Genomic DNA, 24405 nt, shown 5'->3' with positions numbered 1-24405 from the left:
GATTTCATGCTCCCTGGTAAAACTTATCCCTCCCTCTAAATTGGAATGGAGTGTAGAAGCAAAGTTGGTTTTTTAAAGATAAAGAAGGTCTTCATCTGGCTTCTGAGCCTGAGCCTGGTTCTGACTTCAGCTGAGCTCAGGCCTGCCTTCCCACTCACTGAACATTTGCTCAGCAGGGACCAGGGCCTGGGTCTATGCAGGAGCACCCCTAGAAAATCACCACAAAGCCCCTCTTTCCCTCATTTAGGCAATGGGAAGAGTCTGCCCCTGCTGGTCCCACCACCAGATTGTGAGACTCACCCAAGAGGAAGGGGCCAGACAAAAGTCATTCAGTCCTGAAATGAGCTTCCCTCTCCCGTGTCTGCAAGGCTGTGTGCTCTGCCTCAGGGACCTCCTACCTGCCCTCTGGCTACAGCAGGTGCTTTCCAGCCCGCTTCAATCACAGCATGCACGAAGAAAGGCTGGGGTACGCAGACCACTGGGCTTGTGGCCAGAGGCTCTGCTCTGAGAGGCGAGATGGGGAGAAGTCAGTACTCCTGTCAGACGCCTGCCTCACTGAACCAGGAAAGGGTGCAGGCCTGCCACAGCTCCTCTCCTCCAAAGGGGAGAAGCTCTTCCTAAAAGATGGTACTGCAGGGTTGAGGCAGGAGATGGATGGACCCCAGGTTGAACAGTTTCTCCCCTGTGGACAGAAACTCCATAAAAGCAGCATGATGCAGGAGGCTGGGCCCTGTCCAGATAAAAGACAAAAGACTACATATTCTTCATTCCTGAAGTTAGGGAGACCTCCCCAACTACACCTGTGCAGAAAATCTCCTTGGAGGTCAAAAGAGAGAGGGTGTCACCCTATAGTAAGTGATGGCAACCTACCCACAGGCCTCTTCGCTAGAATCCATCTTGGCTAAGAGATACACATGCACACATGGGAATATCCTGAGATACCTAATACACTCAGGACCAGGCAAAGCAAGATGACTGACCAAAGGAAACTCAGAAGAAATGCCCCATAAAGGCGATTCGAACTACCCGAAAGGCACAACTCTCTGAGCCTGCCTGTAAGTCTATCCACACACACAGTGTATTCTTTTGCCTCCTAATAAACACTTTACTTGTTTCACTACTTTCCGACTGTACGTGGAAATTTGTTTCTGTACAGCTGATGGGTTAGGATCTGGCCACTGGTCCCAGGTTGTCTAGTGCCTGGGATTCAGTGTTCTCCCTGCCAGAGCCTGCCCTCGGTGTCTGGCTAGGAACCAAAACCCTGCCTCAGGGTGCTGCAGGCCGAGGGCACCGGAGATCAGGGGGAGTGGACATCCCATCCTCCAGGGGGGAGCAGCCAACAGAGGAAGGACAGGGGAAGGTGGGCTCTGTCCCACCAAGTCTGGAGCATCCCCTGCAGACGCCCCCCCCCCCCCACATCCCACCACCACCTCCATCATTTCACAGATGCGTCCAGTGTGTGCCCCTTACAGGCGAGGTAGAGAGAGAGGGCCCGGAGGACAATGACAAGTTCGTTTCAGCCTGAAGGGTGACCTATAAATAGAAACCTGTAAATTGCACAGTCGCTGTGCCCACTGTCACTCTCCAAGCAGTCTGCAGACACTCTCTCTGCAGGGGTCAGGACTCCTGCTTTAGGTTTTTACGGATGAGGACACAGACATGGACATTATATCTGCCTTGTCCGAAGCTCAGTGGGGTCAGCACTGGGGTGATGGAGCCTCTGCTCAGGTCTCTGCCTTCCTCACAAGCATCCTGCCAAGCTGAGAGGTGCGACTGGTGTGAGATGACTTCAGTGCCAACAGGATTTGTGGCAAGAGTGTGACCTGCCCCTCTCTGAGTGGCAGGAGTGACCCACACTCTTTCTGCTTCTAAGTAATGGAGATATGCTTTAGACTAACGGATGGATAGGGGGTTTTTTGGCCTCTAGTTGTCTGGCTTTCTTATGCCACACATTTCCTGGGGATACACTCAATTTTGAGAACGATGGCTATAAATGGCCACTGCAGAACAACACACTCACCTGCACTCAGGAATGATCTAAGATGTCAGTTTTCTGCTCAGACCAGTGGCCCGTGCTCCGTGGCAGCATGGAGTAGCCACACCAGGGGGAGGGTGACAGCTGGCTGGCCTGGTGCCCAGTCAGCAGCCACCCCCATGCGTGTGAGCACCTCAAGGTCACTGACCATCAAAACCCATCCTGATGACGAAACCAGCCGAGCCACCTGTCGCTGCACGCTGACTGTTGCAGGCACTGACCTGGAGAGTCACAGGAGCTGTCTCCTTTAATCTCCTTGACGAACCAACAACTCTGAATATGCCCATTTTACAGAAGAGGAAACTGAGGCTCCACAACTCACCCAAGTTCACCCACAGCAAGACAACGCCCCAGGTGTGCTTGTATTTAAACTCAGATCATAGTCTACTCGATGATCCACCACACAGACAACTGGGTGATGTGTGCTATTCGTGAACAAGGCCTGCTCAACAGAGAAGCCAGGGAGAGTGACTGAAGAACGAACTTGCGCCCCCAGCCTTGCATGGGGCCGTGATTTTACTTTCCTACCTGGGGTGAGACTTCCTCAGGGCTCCTGCTCCCTGGCTGCCCACGTCCTTTGGGGGTTCCAGGTTGTCCTCTCAGCATGTGCATTGTGAGGGGTTCAGCTTAACTCCCCACCTCCAGCTGCATCCGCAGGGTCCCGAGTTGCTGTTTTCTGCGGGACTGGAGCTCCCTATGGCTGGGATTTGGCTTGCGGTGGTATGTGTGCATCGCAGGAGCTCTCACCAGCATCTCTCCGTGGGTTCTAGAACAGCTCTAGGAGGCTTCTCTGGTTCCAGAAAGGTGTTCAATCAGGAGCAACAGAATGAGCCAAGGTGATTCTGCCGGAGTAAGGGCAGTCTGCAGATCCAGGCCTTCTGCATGACAGCCCATCCAGTCACCTGTGCCCAGGGGGACAAGCACTGGAATTCTGCCCCCCAGTGTGACCACAGGGACCTGATGAAGGGGCCTCTGCTGTGGCAGCAGACCTGGGCTCCAGCTGGGTTTCCAGCACCACAGCCCAGGGGGCTTAGGCCCTCTGTTCCACCTTCTTCTATCTCAGTCTCCATGTCTTCAAAACAAAGGCTGACACCCACTAAGGGCTCTTCCATCTCTAGTTGTGACAGTTTCGGTCCTTGTCATGCATTTTTCTTCTTTCCTAAATGCATCTGCTGACACCACCACATCTCAACCATCGTGCTTAGAAACAGCTATTTCTAACATTACAAATCAGCTTCTCTTCTGGGGGTGTTGCTCAGACACCATTTGTACATGTATTCTCTCCCCCTTGAGTGCTGCTGCTTTCTCATCCAATCAGTAATTATGTACGGATCCCCTGCAATGTGTCAAGACATGAGGTGCTGGGAGTTGGTGGAGCTGGGCCTCGGGGAGCTCAGCGGAGGGCTGTGGGCACAGGCAGGCCAGCCAGAGTCCCTTCTCTCTGTCTCCTCATCACAACCCCCCACCCCCCACCCCGAGACCAGGAGGGCGTGGAAAACAAGAGCAAAGAATGCTACAAACAGGGCAGCCAGAGTCCCCTCCCTCTGTCTCCTCGTCACACCTCCCAGAGACCAGAGCACGGAATGCTGAAGACGAGGGGCGTACTGTCAGAAACAACCCTCCAGACAAAGCTCCCTGCTTTAAGTCTAACCCTACGCATCACTGGGTGGTTCAGGTGTGCCTGTGAGCTATAGGAAAACCATGGAGAGATCCTGAAAAGCAACAGAAGGACTCTGGGTTCTCCATGTTACCTAAAAAGTTCCTGTAGGTCCAGCAGGCTCTTTCCTTTTCTGTGAACTGATTTTAAGATGCTGACGTGTCCCTTGATCTAGACTTGGGATATTTGCTGCAAGATGAAGCTCAGACAGACAGCAATGGAAACAGGCAGACCACGCACGCACGTGCTCTGCTGTTCCTCATCTATGCTCCAAGGTGGGTTCCACTAACGTGGATTTCTCAGCTGCCCTTTTATTGGAGGTGCCAATTTAAATAAATGGTCATTTCACCCCCATGACAACAGTGGAATGGTGCAGCAAATTAAGAAATATGGTGGGAGGGTAAGAGTAGGGAAGAGGGGACGGGAAAAGAGCGAAGTCAGAATGGTCTCCATAGCAACAGGAAAGCAGACCTGTGATGACCCTGTTGAAGGTAAGAAAGCGGTGCTCTACTTTCAAAAAGAAAACAAATCTGAAGGGCAGGACCGTGGAAGCGAGGGTGTGAACAGGTGGTCTGCTAACACGCTTTGCCTACCACTAATTATGCTTTAGGAATTATGACAGGAAAAATAAGAGCAAGGGAAGGAAGTATTTAAAACAATTCAATACCTTAATCTATTCTAGAAATGTACTCTGTTTGCTGTAACCAGGGAGAGCAAAGGCCAACACACATTACAGTGACGAGATGCAGAACACTCGGCTTTAGACTCTTGTTTCTCAAAGTCCAAGGCTGGCCAAGTCATCACCCAGGAGTTTCCTGAAAATGCAGAATCCTATCCCAGGCCCGCCATTTCAGAACGTGCAGTTTAATAAGATCCCCGAGTGATTCAAATCAGAGTTTGCATAGCACTGGTTTACCAGGATGAGAGCTGCTCATTAAATTCATCGCAAGGAACACAGACACAGCATTGAAACAAGTAATACTAAACGCAAAGCCTTGAAGAGGCCCAGGATGGTCCCCTGCAGGGGCCTAGAGGGTGGGGTGGGGCAGTGTGAGCATCTGCTCAGGTGCAAGCAAGAGAGATGTTTTTAGATAAAAACAAGAATATAAGCCATTAAACATCTTCATTCCATACTGGTAATTCTAGCTGAAATCAGTGGGAAAATTCTCAGGGTGGGAGTGGGGAGAGGGGGATGTGGCTGGGCCAATCACATTTTTCCATTTGACAAGGTCGTGCATCCCGCAGAGCCATCCTAGCTGGGGCCTGCCTTCTAAGTACTTCTCTGCCAAGGGTGGCCACAAAGGTGCTGTCTTTCTTCCTTTCCATCAGTTACATCTCTTTCATCACCACATGGCCTTTTAATTTTCCAATTCCAGAGAGACTCCATTTATAGACATCAAAGGTCAGCTACGTGTGCAAACAAACCTTTTCCCCTTAGGAAACTGCTCAGACAATGTGCTGACTGAATCCTGTGCTAGTCTGTCTCCCCTTTGCTGTGTGATGCGCTGGACAGCAGGCCAGTCCCCGGGGTGCCCAGGGGAAGGCAGCGCTGGCCTCACGGGTCTCACAGCCTCACCTGTCTGCCTCCTTTGTGCAGAGGCAGGGAGGGGTGGAGGGGGGTCCTGGACATGTCTGCACCCTCTGAGGAGCTGATGACTTATCTGTGAACTGGATGTTTGCCATTGCCCTCCCTCGTGGGCTACTTTTTATGAAGAGGAAGGAAGGTGGCCAGTGCCAAGGGCTGGGTGCCGCCCGACTGGTGTGTAATGGGCTCGGGTATATAGCCCCACAGTCCTTAGGAAGCCCAGTTATTCCCACCCAGGCCCCGGCCCCATCTGCACTCAAGTTATCCTCTCTTCTGGCTCCTCCTCCCCATACCTTTCCCCAAACCAGGTACAGATCAACCCCCACCTTCCCTCACCAACCTCCCTTTCTCTCCCACACTGAACTACCTCCTAAGGCCAGGCATTCTCAACCTACGGACATTGGGCTGGGTGTTCCTTAGTTGGGTGGATCATCCTGTGTATTGCAGGACATTTGGTAGCATCCCTGACCTTAGGAGAGTCCCTTGGACAGCAAGATCAAACTAGTCCATCCTAAAGGAAGTCAACCCTGAATATTCATTTCAAGGATTGATGCTGAAGCTCCAATACTTTGACAACCTGATGCAAAGAGCTGACTCACTGGGAAAGACCCTGATGCTGGGACAGATTGAGGGCAGGAGAACGGGACGACAGAGGACGAGGTGGTTGGATGGCATCACTGACTCAATGGACATGAGTTTGAGCAAGCTCCGAGAGTTGGTGATGGACAGGGAAGCCTGGTGTGCTGCAGTCCATGGGGTTGCAAAGAGTTGGACACGACTGAGCGACTGAACAACAACTGACCTCTACCCACTGGATGCCAGCATCTCCTCCTCCCTCCCTAATGGTGATGACCCAAACAGTCTTCAGACACTGCTCAATGTCTCCCGCAGAGGTCAAGATCCCCCAAGCTGAGAACAACTTCCCTAGGGTCTGACCATAGATGCTGCTGGAATGATATCAGGGTGGCCGAGCAACCTGGCTTCACTACTGACACATGTATGACCTTGAATGATTATATCATCTTCCATGCCTGTTTCCTAGCTTGCACAGTGGTACCTACAGTCCAGGAGGCCGCTGTAGGGTTTTTCCAGTGAACATACACATTCAAGAATGGTCTAGGTGCATAACACTCAGTCACTGTTATTATCAGCCCTTTCATTCACTCCTCCCCAACGAGACCAAGCTCCTTGGGATGCAGACGGTGTCTAACATATCTCTGATTCTCAGGGCCCCTCAGTGGTTCACACACATGCACAGGTGTTCAATAAGTAACTTGCTTCTGGTGTGAAAGTGCATGTGTGAACCTTGGCACGTGTGAGTGAGAAGCCAGAGGTGGGTCCTCTCTTTCTATTCCTGGCCCTCCCTGGCTTTTCCACATGGTCACACCATCAGGTCAGCCTTCCCAGGCTGGCTCAAACCTCTCTCTCCCCACCATAAACTTAGTCCACTGTCTTGTCAATTCCAGGAGAAACCCCCAAAAGGCCACTTTCCTTACCCCTCCTTCAAGATCCACCAAGATCCCACCACCACCAATCGACTCTAAAAGCTCTTAGCATCTCAGCTCTATGTTGCCATGAGGGTTCCCTGAATCCTTTCAATAATAATTATCCTCTAGATGCATACTGTCATTCTGGCTGCTCCACAGTTCAGCTCAGCCCAACAGAAGCCCAGTTAAACACGTTTGAATGAATATGCATGTTTTAAAGTAGGTTCTTTAATCTTATCTTTAATGTATGTTAAGCAAGAGGTAAAATTTAAGTGTAAGATATAACAAAAAGAAATGAGGCCAGAAAGGGCTATTTCTTTCTGGGTGTGATTATGAGTTTGTTTCATTAAAAACAAACAGGCAAGACAAAATGAAAAGACCACGGTCAGACTGGGAGCACATATTTGCAGCCAAGGCAACCAAGAAGGGTTTAATTTCCAAACCATACAAACAGCTCATACAACTCAATAACAACAACAACCACAAAACCCAACTGAAAAATGGGCAGAAAACCTAAACAGACATTTCTCCAAAGAAGAAACACAGATGGTCAACAGGCACATGAAAAGATGCTCAACATCACTAATTGTTAGAGAAATGCAAATCAAAACTACAATGAGGTATATACCACCTCACTCCAGTCAGGATGACCCTCATTAAGAAGTCTGTAAAAAACAAATGCTGAGAAGGTTTAGAGAAAACGGAACCCTACTACACTGCTGGTGAAAATATAAGTTGGTGCAGCCACCATGGAAAACGGTACGGAGGTTCCTCAGAACACTAAAAATAAAATTACCACAGGATCCAGCAATCCTACTCCTGGGCACATATCCAGACAAAACTATAATTCAAAAAGACACATGCACCCCTGTGATCACAGAAGCACTCTTCACGGTATACAAGTCATGCAAACAACCTAAATGTCTATGCACAGAATGGATAAAGATGCGGTACATAGATACCACGCATACCACTCAGCCATGAAAGAGAACCAAACAATGCCATCTGCAGCAACGTGGAGGCAACCAGAGATTATCATACGGAGTGAAGTAAGTCAAAGAGAGAAACAAATACCATATGATATCACTTACATGTAGCGCTAAAAGACGACAGAAATACACCCATCTATGAAACAGAAACACGAAAACAGAGAACAGACTGGTGGTTGCCACGGTGGAGGGAGTTGGGAGAGGGATGAAGTGGGAGGCTGGGGTCAGCAGATGTAAGCTTTTAGATACAGAATGGATAAACAGGTCCTACTGTATAGCACGGAGAACTATAATTCAGTATCCTATGATAAACCATGATGGAAAAGAATATACAATAAAGAATGTATACATATGTATAACTGAACCACTTCACTGTACAGCAGAAATTAACACATTGTAAATCAACTATACTTCAATAAAAATATTGATTAAAAAGCAGGCAAAAAGAGAAAAATTCCTGTATAACATTAAAAAAGGAAAAAACAAATGGTCCTATACACCTACCTTGACCTTTTCTCCACCCGAGGCCCCTTGGCCAAGGATATTGTTTCTTGTGATTTTCTTCTGCTTAGAATAACTATTACATGAATTCATATTTATTCTCTCTCTCTCTCTCACACTCACACACAGAGCTATGTTCTAGCTTACAGTCTTTCAGGAAACTCCAAGGAACCAAAGAAAGTCATAGGATCCCAGTGTGCCTGTACCACAGTGCTTGCTATAGAGCTAGTAGGGTCTCCAGATATTGTAGTGGAGGGAAAATATTCTTGTTCCTATTGGCCATGCAATCAGAAAATTCCAATGTGCTCAAGAAACTACACTTGCATGCTTCATTTCTAAGAAAATCTAATTTCTTCTTCTTAAATACTCGTATTCAATTTTCCTTTAAGTAGCTCTTCTCAGTCTTATGAAACAGCATCAATTCAGGTTGAACAAGAAATAAAAAAAAAAAAAGAAATAATTATGTTCAGGTTGCAGAAGGTGTACACAGATGGTACCCGTTTCCTTCCTTCCACTTGGCATGTGAGAATCATGTTATGCGGCTCTGGGGAGCACACACTCACCTGGATCACAGTGGGGGACAGTGCTCTGGCATCTGAAGCATTTCCTTGACTTGTGATAGGGATGGCAAGTCACCTCAGGCACACCTAGCTGACTCTATGTGAGTGTTTTGATTACTGAGCTGAGGAAAATTCTGTTGAGGCCGAGTCTTAGTGGGAGAGAGTGCTGTGACTGATTAGTGATGTCTGCAGTGGGCATGGTGTTAGTCAGTGGTGTTGTATGAGCCAAAAATACCATCACTGAAAAAAACAGTTTCAGGGAGGAATCTGTACAGAGCAAAAACAGCTCAACTGCAAGTCCATGCCTTTTGTATTTGTGTCCTTCTTAGTGGCTGGTACTCAGAATATGTTCAATGACTTCATGTCATTTGGGGTTTACAATGGAATTGGACTTTTCCCATCTTTGGTTACCTTAATGATGCTCTGGCAGGTCGACAGAGGCAGGCCCACCAGGCTGGTGCCGTTGATGGACATGATCTGGTCCCCAATATTCAGCTTCCCTGACTTCTCTGCCGGGCCTCCGTGCATCATGTTGGCTATGATCACAGTTGGCAAGATGGATCCCCAGCCAGACTCCACAATCACCACACCTAGGATTTCCCCTTTCTGCTTCTCTATGAAGACCTGAAAGGAGAAACACAACACTTAGAAAGGCTGAATCAGCAACCATCCAGGGTAGAGAGGGAAGTCAAGGCATTTCCCCTGTTCCTGTCCTGATGAAACATGACAGACACTTCCCTGATGCCTCCAAGCCAGACGAATGCTGTCCTCTCTGTACTCCATGGCATCTGGGGTTGGTAAGAAATGATGTCATGCAGGCACATACCCTTTTTTTGTAATTCTTATTCCGTAAAAGTCATCCTGCCTTGGGGCTTCCCAGTGGCTCAGTGGTAAAGAACCCACCTGCCAATGCAGGAGATGCAAGAGATGCAGGTTCGGTCCCTGAGTCAGGAAGATCCCCTGGAGTAGGAAATGGCTACCCACTCCAGTATTCTTGCCTGGAAAATCCTATGGACAAAGGATCCTGGCAGGATACAATCCAGAGAGTCACAAAGAGTCGGACTTGTACAAGTCAGACTCAGCACTTGTACCTGCCTTGGTACTACAACCACACGGGGTGTCATATTTTGTTTTGTTTTTCCTAAAGTCTCCAGCGAAGGGCAAAAGAGACTGTAGGTGGGGGCTTTGGTGGGATCCTATGGTTTCCAAAATAGCTTTCAGATTCTACCACAGATCCCTTGTTTCACAGTGCTTCATAAATTCCCTCCAACATTTAAGATTTTTGAGTTAAAAATAAATATGCATTATAGAAACACTTCTCTGCAACAAGAAAGTTAAGAAAAAAGAAAAAGGTTGGAAGTGCAAAAACACTGGTCCTAGATATGCGTCATTACTGTGGCTTTCCCCAGCTGGGCAGAGAAGCCAGGAGCTGGTTTCAGATATGTTCAGTTTGATAAGGCAGACATACCATAGACAGGTAAGACATTTCTTGGAAGCAACAAACAAAGAGTATGTGTGTATTTATTTCTTCACATTTACAGATCCACACACGCTCAAACACATACTGGAGTGAGGGCGCTGGGGCCTGACAAAGCCCCTTCATAGGCTGCTGTCTTCCTCCCCCTGCTGCTGCCGCTCACAACTGGCCCTTTTTCTGCAGAACTGCCCTAAGCCACCTACTAGGAGTTGAATCATGTACCCCTCCACCCTCCAAATTCATATGTTGGAGTCCTAACACCTAGTACCTCCAAAGAGGGACTTGTTTGGAGATCGGGTCTTTTCATAGGCAATCAAGCTAAAATAAAAATGATTAGGGTGGGTCCTAGCTCAATATGATTAGTATCTTTATAAAAAGGGGAAATGTGGCCACAGAGTGAAGACAGAGCTGGGATAAGATGACCATCTACAAGCGAACGAGAGGCCTGGGATGGGTCTTCCCCCTCACAGTCCCTAGGTGGAACCAACCCTGCAGATGCCTTGATCTCAGGCCTCCAGCCTCCAGAACTGGAAGACAATGCATTTCTGCTGTGGAAGCCCCCAGTCTGGGGGAACTCTGAGCACAAGCACACTCACCTACCTTCGTCTGACCTCACTACCAATGACTGATGAAGCCTGGGCACAGGCCTGCCAGCTCTTTTGGCTCCAGGTGGGACAAGATGGTTCTGTGATGTGTGACCTGGTGCTTCCATTTGGATCAGAGGCTGCTCATCCCCAGCGAGGCCACAGTCCTTCGTGGCATCCTCACCACCCACTCACTGTTTCCTGAGTGCACCCTGCCCCCACCTCCCCACAGATCCCTTGAACCAGAATTCCCATCTCAGGCTTTGCTTCCAGGAAACCTAGGACACCTAGCATCCATGAGTGAATTAAAAGATCACTGGCCTACATCTTGGGCATAAAGTCCAGGCCCCTCACCTTGGCTGGACTCTCAAGCCTGCTGTTCTGACCCAGGCCCTGCATCCTCTCATATGCACAGTCCAGCCTCAATGCCTCATCCGTGGCTCCCCAGATGATTCCTGAGTGTGTGAAACCTCATGCTTCTGTTACTGGGGTCCAGCCCTCTACACTCCTCTATACTTTTCAGAGAATATCCAGACCCCAGAACAGGTCAGATGGCCCTGCTTTCCTCCAGCTGTTCCTGCAGAGTCCCAGGGGGAGCCTAGCACACCTCATCTGATCCCAGGGAGCTGAGACCAGCTCCACTCTGCCAGGCACAGCTGTATCTGAATAGTACCCATCCAGCATCATCATTCAAGATCCTCCCTTTTATAAATGTGCCCTTTCCTAGACCGGGAGCTTGAAAAGACAGGGTTTAGGTCCTGTCTGTTTCTGGAACCCATCCCAAAAGTCAGCTGTGGATCACAGGGGGCAGAGGACACCCTGCCTCGCTGGTCACGGCCCTCAGCTGATGTCTTTAATGACCTGGGCCACACACAAGGGGAGCCAGAGATGGGCCTGAGCCCTCAGCAACATTCTGCGAACACCATGCTCCAGCCCGGCACTCTGCCTTCACCTCCTCGGTGGGCAGGCCCAGCTGGCCCAGCCTGGGGAACAGGTTCAGGGAAGTACTTACATCTTTGCAGTTTTCCGACTTGGAGAAGTGGATGAGGTCGTCGTTGTACATGTCCTGGGTGTTGAGCAGGTCACTGTACTCCTTCTGGCTGAGATCTTCGGGGTTAATCCCATTGGCTCTGAGGAACTCCTGGTATGCCACGCTGAAGGCCTGCCCAATGGACTGTGCGATCAGCTGGGCCTGGAGAGGAGAGACAGGGTTAGCAGGGCAGGGCTGCCGGTAGATGACCTGGGTCCCTGAAGACTGCCGGGCCCTAGGCACTGGCTAGCCCAGTGGGTCTCCATGGCGCAGCAGTGCCTTCTAGAGGGCATTTCCAAAATTAGTGGGAACATTTTTTACTCTGACAATGATCATAGGGAGCGCCCGGCATTCAGGGGACAGGAGTCAGAGATGCTGGACTTACTGTTGTGCAAAGGACAGTCTTGCCCAGGATGAGCTGTTTCACATCCTGCACAATTTTAAGATATCCCCGACATTCATGTACATATAACACCTGTGCTCAATTACCCGAGTCTAGGACTCAACTCTAATTTATATAAAACCACAAAACTTATTGCATGGCTCTAAAACACAATGTTCCAAGAATATAACTATTATGTGAATTGAGAAAAGATGTTTTATCCAGCATTTTACCACGAGTAAGCTTCATGACTTTAGAAAATCATCAGCACCAATGCTGTTTGTGAGATGTGGGTTGCCAATAAATTCTCTGTCATTCTGCAAACTGGCTATGGAGTGTAGAGGTTCTTCATGTGCGCGCGCTCATGAATGTGTTTATCAACTATTTTATCTTAGCTTTCAACAATCTTACTTTAGATTTCCTTTTATTTCTCCTTTGTATTACATTTATGGCAGTACTTTGGTTATTTTGTGAAAACTTTTTCAGAAAAGGAGATTATATGATCTGTGAATTTCATTCATACTGTCTATGAGCAGGGCATTATAAAATATTTGCTATGTGAAAGGATTGTTGGGTCCAACAGAATTGAGAACCCTGATAGAGTCCAACCCCGCATTTTCTAGGTGAGGAGGCTAAGAGGTCCAGAGATAACAAAGGAACCTGTTTAGGGTCACAGAGCTCACAGGCTGGGAACTCTGCTTCCATTGAGCTTTTTCCCGCACTGGAATTTGATAACCTTTCCCTTCATTAATTAATCAACATCACAACTTGGGAGGGCCAGCAGCAACCAAGCCTGTGCCACATCACATCCCATATAAACATCATCACATAAAGTCACATCAAGTCTATGATATAAGTATGACTGGTCCACAAGTCTTCATCCTAAGCTCTGAGGGCAGCGTTTCAGAATTCAGAAATGTTCAAATTTTAGAAAGGTAACAGAGTGCACACATCATACATTGCGTAAAAACCCCACTAGAGCTTGGAGAAGTGCCTAAAAACACTCAGTAATATTCCTGCAACAAAATGTGTGAGATTCATAGTAAGCTGGACAAATCCTATAAAGTGTCTCACTGCAGCTCAGAGAGCAAGCTTATCAGCCAAATGAGTACAAAAATCTCTTTTGTTTCTCAGAGCTCTTAGACTTTAAAGCTGTGTATCTGTTTTACCTATTGTTTCCTTGTTCGCACTGGGGAGATGAGGAGGAGGTTGAGAGCGTAAGTTGGGGTGGGGTTGGAGGCTGAGAATCCTGGCAGCTTAATTCCAGAGCCCACCGCATGCCCACCCCTGGTACTGCTGCTCTCTCAAATTCCAGTGGGTAGAAAACCCACAAAAAACAACATGCTCCAGGGCAACGTTTCAAACTCACAACTGTCGTCTCCAGTCCTCCTTTCCCTATCTTTAGTCATTTTTGCTGAAAGCAGTAAATTAACGGTGATGTCAGAACTTTCTGTGTGGTTGGCTTGGGGGAAAGAAATGCTGCTGAACATTTCTCACTCTGAGAGTCTGGTGACATCACATGTCATGCCAAGGACCACCACACTGTCTCCTGCTGAGGCATCGCTGTGGGCATCAGAGGCTCGTGTGAACAGACAAGCTGAAAAAAGTGTGTGAGAACACAGTCAGTGGACTTCCCGACCATTGTGAATGGATGCACCAGACCAACAGCTCAGACTACTCTCATCTCTGCTGGGTCTACCTGAGCCACACGGCAGCCTGTTCTATAGAACCTCAGAGCCCGTACATGGAGGTGGGAGTCACATCCAAGTCTCCCAGCTCTGGAGCCCATGCTCTCCTCTTCTATCCTGGGCCTTGGAAGCAAAGCAGCAAGATTTCCAGGTCCACTCTTGCTTCTTCCTTCTTCCCCTTCATTGTCTCCCCTACAGACCCAAAGGAGCCCCAAGGGAGACAAAGTCCTCCTTTAGGAGCACCAAGCCTGGGAGAGGTGGCTGAGGGTTGAACCGGGACCTCATGTCTGTGTAAGCAGAGCTAACGCCATCTTTTCACAGGCCTGCAGGACACATGAAACAATATTCTAAATGTGACTCCGTTGGAGCCTTACAAGAACCTTCTCCAGGTTTCCAAGTTTGGTCTCAGTTTCACAGGAAAGGTGGAGAGAATGGTCAGGACAGGTGCTTCAAGCTGTCTTCTCAGCAACCTGTCTCTGGGGCTAAGAACCAGACAAGTAAAAGTTGGAGCAAACACGTAAGCGTCTCCTCCTGTCTGAGGCTACAGCCATGAGGGTTCTGCTTCCCTGGAGACTTGTCTCTGACTCCTAACTTCTCAGAGGCAGGCCACTCCATGAATACTCTCAGGCAGAAAAATGGCCCCTTTTAAGGAGCCAAGGCTATCAGGGGCAATTTTCTTTACGTAGATAAGGTCTCTCTGCTCAGTATGAGAAAGACAGCTTGTTTCACTGTGGCAGGAGGAAAATTTATCTCAGTCAATGGCACTGACCTAGCCATCTCTGGGGAGGTTCTGCAGTTGGAAACCATCACGGGGCCGTGGCCCTGGCCTGGAGGGAGCTGCCGAGGCCTGCTGAGCTTTGGGAAAAGGGTGGTGCTGAAATAGCTTGAAGCCCAGTGGCCTCGCCAACAGCTCTAGGGACAACTGGAGAAGAAGGCTGAAGGGAAGGAGGAGCCCCACCTCTGTTTTGAATTAGCTTCCTCTGAAGATTTTATCATGTGCAGAGATGGGTGTTAGGAAGCCCTGGCTCTGTGACTGGAGGAACAGGTGGGTTTGCGAAGGAGTGGGTGGCTGGTGCTCACGCCACGTGGTGGGGAGAGGCAGGGACGCCAACTTTCCTGTTAGCAAAGGGCAGTCCTGCATAGCCCTCTGGTGGCCTGTAACCCTGCCTTTCCTCACACTCCGTCAGCAGGCCTCTGTCTCAGGGCCTCTGCACCTGTTCCTTCCTCTCAGCTCTACTCAGGTTCGGCTCCAATGTGACTTCAGAAAGGACTCTGATCATTGTTCTACCTGAAACAGCCCCTGCCCCTCTATCCCTTGACCTAGTTTTTCCTGATTAAACATTCCTCTGCCTAACTTTATATTAAGTATATTTATCTATTCATTTTCTGTCTCTCTACAACCTTCACGAGGAGTACCTTGTCTGTTTTACTCAGCCTCATATCCCCAGCACTAAAACAGTGCTTGACACATAGTAAGTATTTGTCTCACTTATGATTCAGGTTCTGAGAACTAGAGGGAACCCGTTTACCCAAGGGCAGCTCAGATCAGATCACGGGGAGGAGATGAGAGGAGGCCACCCTTACATCTTCAGACTCGAACACATGGCAGATCATCTTGTACTGCCTTTTTCCATCTTGGGATGGGTGGGAGGCTTCCACGTTCTCCTGGGAGTTGGAGCGGGGCATCCGCCTGCGGGCCATCAGCACAACGATGTTCCCGATATCTGCGATGTAGGAAATGGTCCTCAGAGGGTGGTCCATCATGGTTTCCTGCAGGGGAGACGGGAGAGGCTGGTGAGCCTAGAGCATCATCTAATGACCCAAGAGAGAGTCTGCCACTCACAGTGTAGCCAAGGGCAGTCCACACACACCGCGGGTGTGGGTGGCGGTGCTCTGGGGCTCACTGCAAACACTGTGTTGGCAGATTTACATGTACCCACCCAGGCCTGGGAGCAATTCCCTTGAGTGGTGATAACCCAGAGCAGGAAGTGAAAAGGAATTTAAATCATTTTACAACCAGCAGAATCTCTGTGGGTGCGTGCTAAGTCGCTTCAGTCATGCCTGACTCTTCGTGACCCTTTGGAATACAGTGCCCACCAGGATCCTCTGTCCATGGGATTTTCTAGGCAAGAATACTGGAGTGGGTTGCCATGCCCTCCTCCAGGGGGGTCTTCCTGACCCAGGGATCGGACCCGCATCTCTTGCGTCTCCTTCACTGGCAGGTGGGTTCTTTACCACTAGGGCCACCTGGGAAACCCCTGCTGGGGAAGCTAAAAAAAATAAAAAATCTGCATGCAATCACTGTGTTTTGTTTATATATGTATGTGTGATTTTAAACAAAATTTCTTGAAAGGCTAATCTGTTCAAATTCATGAATCTTCTGACAAAAGTTTGTGAGAATTATTCACAAACAATATCTGTGGCTTGTTTTTCCCTTTGATCTTTAACAGCCCCAACCCTCCTTACCAAGTCCCCCCCTAACCCCCACCCCCCACATCAGCAGCAGGCACTGCAGACACAGCCTCCGAGCTTGTGTGGGAGCCCGCCAGCATCTGGGCCCAGCGGCCTGACAGACAAGGACACAGTCTCCTGGTTGCCATGCTAAGCTTCACCCCCTAGGCAGGTGGGAGCCGTCGAATTAATACCTGCGTGTCGGCGTTCAATACTTTGATTCTCTGGGTAGAAATGAAGAGATCCACCTCGGTCATTGGCTGAGATTCACCTTCAGGAGCCTGAGAAGGAAAACGTACCAAGGGAAAGCTTAATATGTTGCTCTGACCCAGGTGCGTGGGAGCAAGGTTAACTCACACACAGAGGCTTCGAGACACAGTCACCAGAACAGCGATTCAGACTCCAGAATTAGACTGCCAAAGCCAAAGGGACCACACAGAGGACGGCCACAGGGACCGGAGTGAGCACCTCCAGGTGACAGGGAGAACTGTGGACACCCTTTGCTTCTTCCGCCATGGAAGCAGTAACTCACTGCAGATCTAACTCTCTGAACAATGACGTGAATGGCGCTTTCTGCAAGGGTTTCAGAGCCCAACAGATTGAAGGAATCAGGGTGACTGACTCATACCCCCAGGACCCTGGAGAAGTCAGAGTTTGCTCCTGCTCAAGTGATGGGGCGGGGGGCGGGTGTCGATGTTTACAGCAGGTGCAAACAAGGCATCTGGAGGCAGTTCTGGTAAGAGGGTCTTCATGTTCCCACACACCACAGCAACACAGAAGCAGTACCCGCTGTGGAAGCCACCCCATTAAGAGCGAGCCCCAATGCCTCAATGTCCCACGGGTAGCTCTAAAGCACCTGGAAGCTCCACAACCAAAAAAAAGCGCACCAATCTGGTTCATTTAGGGCTTGATTCTGCACACATGTGGTTATTAGCGAGTTTTCTTTTTTGCATCCAGCAATCTGACAAATCCACAAATCAAACATGACTAGAATTGAGCAGACCCAGGTCCCTGCCATGTGAATGCTCCTGAATGGTGGGCACTTGCACACTACTGCAGGATTCCTTCAGCATCCCCAGTCTGCTCCCTGGCCTTCCTCTGGAGTGAGATGACTAATGAGCAACAGAAAACAGCCACTTTGGGCAACTGAGTTTTGAGAAACGTTGGCTTATGGGGCGGTTCAAAAAGAAATCTGAACAAAAACTTGCTGGATGCAGAAAACAAAAACACGAAATAAGAAAAAAGGCAAAACATAAATAAATGAAAAATTAAAAAAACAGGCATAACATCAAGCTGATGAAGTTGTTTGTACTGCACCTTCTTCCTGCTTTTGGCTAATTTCTGGGCCATCTGCTTAGCATGGAACAAACAGAGACAGGAGAACAGTTAGAAAAGAATTTGCAGAGACTCAAAGTTGAAAAGGGAATTGACAAACTAATATCGACAGTGGTATAAAGCATTTCTGTGGGAGGTGGACTGGCTTTAAAAACAAATCCCACTCGACTGTTGATTTCCTAAATCAGAATTTGGTAGTTGGCGGGGGCAGTAGGAGGAAGGACATGTACTGAGGTGCCTTATACTTAACTGCAATTGATGCTTTCAAAGAACCAACTTTTGGTTCTATTGATTTCTTTTATTGTATGCCTATATTCTAATTCATGGACTTCAGCCTATATCTTTATTTCTTTCTACTTTCTTTGGGTTTAATTTGACAATTTTTTTCTAGCTTAAGATGAAAACTTAAATTATGGATTTTCAAACTTTTTTCTTTCCTGATAATATTTAAAGCTATGAATCTTCCTCTAATCTCCATTTTAGCTATATCCCACAAATTTTAATATGTTGCAATTATCGTTTCATTCAAAACACTTTCTAATTTCCACTGTGATGTCTTCTTTGAACCTTATTTGTGTTCTTAATTTAAACACATTTGAAGATTTCCTAGTTACCTTTTTGTTATTGACTTCTGAATCAACTGTTCTTCCTCTTTATTAACTCCAGTAATACTTCTTGCCTTAAATTTGTATAATATTAATAGAACCTGTGTGTGTGTGTTAGTCGCTCAGTTGTGTCCAATTCTTTGCAACCCCATGGACTGTAGCCTGCCAGGCCCCTCTGTCCATGGAATTCTCCAGGCAGGAATACTGGAGTGGGCAGTCATTCCCTTCTCCAGGGGACCTTCCTGACCCAGAGATCGAATTCTCATCTCCTGCACTGCAGGCAGATTCTTCACTATTTGAGCCACCAGGGCTTCAATAAAGCCTATTTCTAACTAGAAACAGATATAAGATTTATTCAAGACAGCAGAGTTCTATCAGAGTAGAAACTCTGAGGCCAGATGTCCAAAACTGAATTCTGGCTCTGCTACCTACTAGTCATGTGACTTGGGACAAGACCCTTAACATCTCTGTGCTTCAGTTTCCTCAAATGTAAAATGAAGAGAAAACCAGAATTTACTTCATAGGGCTGCTGTGAGGATAAAATGAGTACAGCTGACCCTCAAACAATGTGGGGCTAGGGGTGCCAACCACCATGGGGTCATCCGTGTATAACTTACAGCTAGCCCTCTGTATACACAGCTGGTTCCTCTGCACCCACAGTTCTGCATCCTTAGAGTCTACCAATCACAGAGTCAACTGATCTTGGACCACATAATACTGTACTATTTACTCCTGAAATATACCCAGGTATAAGTGGACCTGTGTTGTTCAAGGGTCAACTGCATACACAATGCTCTCAAAGCGATGCCTGGTGTGTTATAAGCACTCTGTGTTTGCTCTCACAAGATCACGATGTTAGACAATTCGCCTGTGTTGGGATGCAGCCTCTTGGCTTTGGTAAGGCCTGCTATGTGCACGCAGACGTGACCCGAATGACGGTGAGTCAGTGGCCAAGCCACGGGCACTGCTGTGACGATGGGGGTGGGGTGTGGGAAGAGCAGCTCCCTCACATCCTTGGTACTCACCTGGCGCCAAAGCTCTTGCTCTCGGCAACACGTCACTACCTCGTAAGCAACTAATTGTGTTGTCTGTGCTACCTCGTGGTGGAGAAATTGGATGAGTCAGCCACCCAAACACTGAACAGCTGATCTGGTGCACCCAGGAGACCAGGGCAGCCCCAGCCTCACAGCTCATACTGGTGGTCAAGACTTCGTGATGAAATAGTCTACTCTGGGAAAGTCTGGAGGCAGCAACTGCAAGCGCTATCCTAACTGCTGAAATGACAGTGGAAATATCTGTGCATCTGAAGAGTGGCTCCTGGCTGATGCTGTGCCCACAGATTCCTGATCTGTACCAGTTACGATCCTCAAGAAGAACAACTGCTATAAGAGCCTAACCTCTGTCTTCTTACCTCCCCTGAAATGATATGGCAGTAATATGTGAATTTCCATTATTTTTGATACCAAAACTTAATGGTCATTGGTCAAAATTCTTCACCTGGAGGATGAGAAATCTAATCTGAAGGGCCCCTCTCAAAGGAAAGCAAGCCTGCCACCAATGAAACACCCACTTTCTGTTTTCACTGGGATGGGTGACGAGGAAGAGGATCCAAAAGGCAAACCAAGTTCCATGAAAGGCATTTTGAGAACTTTTTTATGAAGCCAAAAATATTTTGTACACTTAAGAGTAACACCACCTTTAAATTACTTATGATGTCCAAGTGCCCTGAAGCAAATTAGAATTAAAAATTTAGGCATAAGTTTGGAAATCACGATGGGGTCAGAGTCAGAATGAGAAGCTGGGGCAGCAGAGAAAGGTCTACGAGCCTTAAGGCCCACATGCATCTTGAAGCAGGGGCTGACAGCATCCATTTAAAGCCCTGGCTTTCATGAGACCTGTGGCTCATCACCAGCAGTCTGGTGATCACCAGAGGACACGTGCAGCACGGTCCATCCAATCACTCCACCCACAACGTGTCCCGAGTACCTGAGGCCGCTAAGACCCTCTAAGGCTAGTTATGCCTGGGATCCTCTGACTATTCTAGCTTTTCTTTCCCCAGCTAACACTGACTGAGCACTTAGCATATGCCCATATCCTTCTAAGCACTTCACATATATCAGTATAGAAGCTTACAATAACCCTGTGAGGCAGGCTCTACATTATCCTCATCTTTCAGAAGAGAAAACTCAGGCACAGAGAGGCTAATTAACTTGCCCAAGGTCACACAGCTATTAAATGGCAGAAGAGATAATCAAACTGGAAACTTAACTCTATATTCCAAATTCCTACGGTGCCAGCTGGACACATTTCTCATCTATAAACTTCTCAGTCTGTCTCAGTCCGTTGGTAAAATGGGGTTAATGATACCTACCTCACAGAATTCCCCACCCTCTCCATTTGGAGGCATAAATGAGATAATGTACGTAAAGGATCTGCTATCCATGTCAGTATCTTCTTTATCAACCATAGACTTCTTCAGGTCAGACGGGAGATCAGCTGGCTTAGACAAGGTTACACTGACAGAAATTCTCATTTTACAATTAAATCATAGTTTTGAAAGAGCTAAACAAAATCTCCCCATAAAAGAATGGAAAAAAAAATCTGATCTTTTGGGGCAGGCTAGTAAAGACAGATATAAGAATATTTGATAATGAATATGCCTTATAAAAATGTGTGGACCAAAGAAAATACCAAAAGGCCATGGAGACAAACACACCGCACTGCATGGACATGAAGCGGTTTCTACGGCTCAGGCAGATTCTGCACCTCGCCCCGTCTTCGGTGGAGGAGCAGAGGGTGAAGTGGGAATGAGGGTGAAATGAAGCATGGAGATGCAGTGAGAGGAAGGGGTGAGTGAGCTTGCCGTACAGGCTTCTCAACTGGTTCTCTAGGTAGGGTCAAGGCAGGATTCCCGCCTGTGGGAGGGCTCGGAAGGGGCTGTCTCTGCCTGCTTCAGATACTGACTGAGTGTAGGGCAAAGCTCCCTCTAGAAGTTTTTCTTAAACCATATTTAAAAGAATCCCAGCAATAAGACCATCAGGTATCACCATAGGGATGATGTATTCTGCTTTCAAGTAATTGTGGAAGCTTCTGGTTAAAAAAATGAATTAAATCTCCTTAGTACAGGACTTCTCAGAGCCTTTAATAGGAAAATACATGTGGCAGATACCAAAAATATCTATTTGGTGGTGTTTCTTGTGCTTATCTGCCAACGGAACCCCATCAGCGAGGAGCGCTGCATTTGACCAGAATGAGAGCGCACAGCTGGAGACCAGAGGCTCCTTCACACTGGATGGATGGTCCCCACTTCCCTCAGGGGGTGGGTCCCGACCTGCGGCACACATTACCATCTCCCAGAGGGCCTGTGAAAACAGGCTCCTGGGCTCTACCTCCCTGAGTCTCTGACTGGGTTGGGGCCTGAGAGTCTGCACTTCTAACAAATTTCCAGCTGATGATGCTGTTGCTGGTCCCACTCTGAGGACCACTGCCCAGTACATTTCTAAATCATAATGGGAAGCTTTCTGGAAGGTTATTCTTACTTCTCAAAAAAAGATGAACCAAGGAAGAAAGAATAGATTAGGGAGAGTACAAAGATGAAAAAAAAAAAAAAAAACCAACTGCAAAAAAATGGCAGATACCCTCTAACTCTGCTGCTGCACTCAGATGTATCTTGTATTTTACATTTTGGTAGATGGAAATGTCTTAATCACAGACTCCTCAGCCTGCCTTGTTATTTCAGTTACCTAAACACTCCTCCTGGCTCTCTCACGAGACAGCAAGTTTCTCAGGGTCAAGGATGTGGTTGATTTTTATCTGCTAAGAGGCCTTGTCACAGGGATCCTGAATGGGGACAGTTTGCTTTTTGAGTCAGATTCATATCTAGAAAAACCACAACTTGAAATCCTCCCCCCATTTTGGCAAATAAACATGTACATTATTTGTAACTTAAGAAAATTGCAATTCTTTAGACTCCCAAGTGTAAAGCCAGTGTCACTATTAAATGTCAGCTCACAGCTGGTGCTACGTGAGTGACAGACACCACATAATTGATGGACAGACCAGGAATTAAAGCCTGCTTTGAAATGGAAACCCAAACATCAGGGGCAGAGCTGGCTCAGAGCAAAAGCACCTCAAACACACGGCCAGAGGGCCACAGCGGGGCCCCTGAGAGGAAGGCCTCCCTGGCATCTATCGGGTCACACAAACAATGCTGGCAGAGGAAGGAGCGGGCCTAGCTGGGGTCCCTGAGGGAGGGAGGCAGGCAGAAGGAATCAGAAAAAGGAGGAAGCTCCTCTGTGTGTAGGTGAGAGCACCAAGCCAGGAATTACTCATCAGTTTGTGGTGAGGATATCACTAAATGGATTTCCAAATAAATCCACAGAGCATCCCTTCCCCCTTCCTTCCTGGATGGACGTGGCTAGAAAATCAGTAGCCTCATTCTGCTTGCTCTGCGTCTCTCTAGAGGTGGCCCAGGGTAACTCATTCCTGAAAGGCCAGCCTCTTTAGGAAAAAGCATATAGCACCTTCCTCAGAGAAGGGAGCACATGTGGGCACCCCAGTGCTGGCTTCCCTGGACCACCCGAGTTCATCTGGAGACCTGCTCTCAGCCCCATGGTTCCCCGTGCACGTGGTGAAGTCTCTGCGCCATCCCCACAGTAACTTTCTTGGGGGCGAGGAAGTAAACCACGGGTTCTGAACGCGGCCTTCTCCACTCACAATTTGAAAAAGTGGCAGGCTGGGTGTAAAGGCAAACAATCTGACAGGCATTTAAATGCATGTAAAAGGAACACAAGGCAGAAAATATTTAACGATAGGCAACATTCCCTTCAGATGCAAGAAGCACATTGTGAAATGATACTTATACATGAAATGCGACTGTTTAATCTCACCACTCTATAATGAATTCCTCACACTAGAGCAATTTGCTGTAAAGATAAATATACGTTTTCCAGCTGCTTACTCTGCTCTAGGCAGGTCTAAAATGGATTTATAATCAGACAGCCTGTCTTGCCTGTTCTGATTGACAAAGCCTTCTAATTTTTTGTTCAAATGATTTGTGGAACTTCTGGATACCAATCCTTTTGGAAGATTCAAAAGTAAACTTTCTGGTTTCTCATCAGGGAGCTGGACTTTGAAAATGGAAAAGAACACTCTCAGAAACCACTGGGGAAATCACAAAGTATAATGCGCAGAACACTTGGCGCTTGGAGGGGTCTGGCATGGGGATGCTGGAGTCTGGGGTCTTGCCCAAGACCTGCCCTACATTTGGGTGCTGAGTCTGTGCCTGCTGTCCCCGTCAGGTCACTGAACACAAACACGTGTCTCAGGGCAGCAGACAGACAGACCTAGCTGTGGGAGTCAAGGACGACCCCGTCAGGAAGTCCATAAACAGAACCCAGGAAAAACTCGTCTCAAAACAACATACTTGATCTCAGGGCTCCTCAGCACTCTTTCTGGGGTGGACTATTGCTTTGTTCTGGAGGATTCACCTGAATGGTAGTGTGCCTTGACAGGGACGGGTGCTCTGGCAATCTGGAGGAGATAAATCTTTGTCACGTGGCTCTGTCTTGGACATAAAAGGGTGGCAAGGCTCTCTGGTTCTACCTACTCATGCCAATAAAAATGTCCCAGACACTGCAACAACCAAAAGCACTGCCTCTTTTCCAAACACCCCCTTTAGTGGTGGTCCCTGTCTATCAGAGAACCATCCAGGGTCTCTGTACTTCCACTGACCCAGGGGGAGCTAACGGTACCATTATTAACCCAGGAAACTAAGCGCTGGGTCAAGAATTCAGCTAAGTTACTCCATGGTATTACTGCCTCAGCATCCATTCTGTTTGGCCAAGCAGCCTGCCTGAACCTTAAACTGACATTAGCCCCTTCATGCACACAAATGCTGTGGAAAGCAGCCCGCAGAGTCACATGCACATGTCAGCTCCTAAAGGGACCCCGCACCCACTCATCAGCCCTTGTCTTCCCCAGCTGCCCAGGGCCTTCCCCAAGGTGCCCCTTAGCTAATACCTCCACTGAGCTCACCAA

The 24405-nt window shown here is 48.0% G+C and overlaps 1 protein-coding gene across 4 annotated transcripts in view; it reads right to left on the bottom strand.

Moving 5' to 3' along the window:
• Window positions 1–24405, bottom strand: part of APBA1 (amyloid beta precursor protein binding family A member 1) — a 230763-nt gene that overhangs the window by 7413 nt on the left and 198945 nt on the right. For 3 of the 4 annotated variants that reach the window (XM_043486837.1, XM_043486836.1, XM_043486840.1), the window contains 5 exons: window positions 17744–17776; window positions 16621–16707; window positions 15560–15745; window positions 11888–12067; window positions 9226–9438 (listed from right to left, as the gene is read on the bottom strand). In XM_043486837.1, coding sequence (XP_043342772.1) covers window positions 9226–9438; window positions 11888–12067; window positions 15560–15745; window positions 16621–16707; window positions 17744–17776 — 699 coding nt within the window. The remainder of the gene's footprint in view (window positions 1–9225; window positions 9439–11887; window positions 12068–15559; window positions 15746–16620; window positions 16708–17743; window positions 17777–24405) is intronic. The other variant, XM_043486841.1, reaches the window with a different exon arrangement.

Source organism: Cervus canadensis, chromosome 14 (assembly GCF_019320065.1).
Source record: "Cervus canadensis isolate Bull #8, Minnesota chromosome 14, ASM1932006v1, whole genome shotgun sequence".
Lineage (NCBI taxonomy): Eukaryota > Metazoa > Chordata > Mammalia > Artiodactyla > Cervidae > Cervus > Cervus canadensis.
This window is presented reverse-complemented; position numbering and strand designations above follow the sequence as displayed.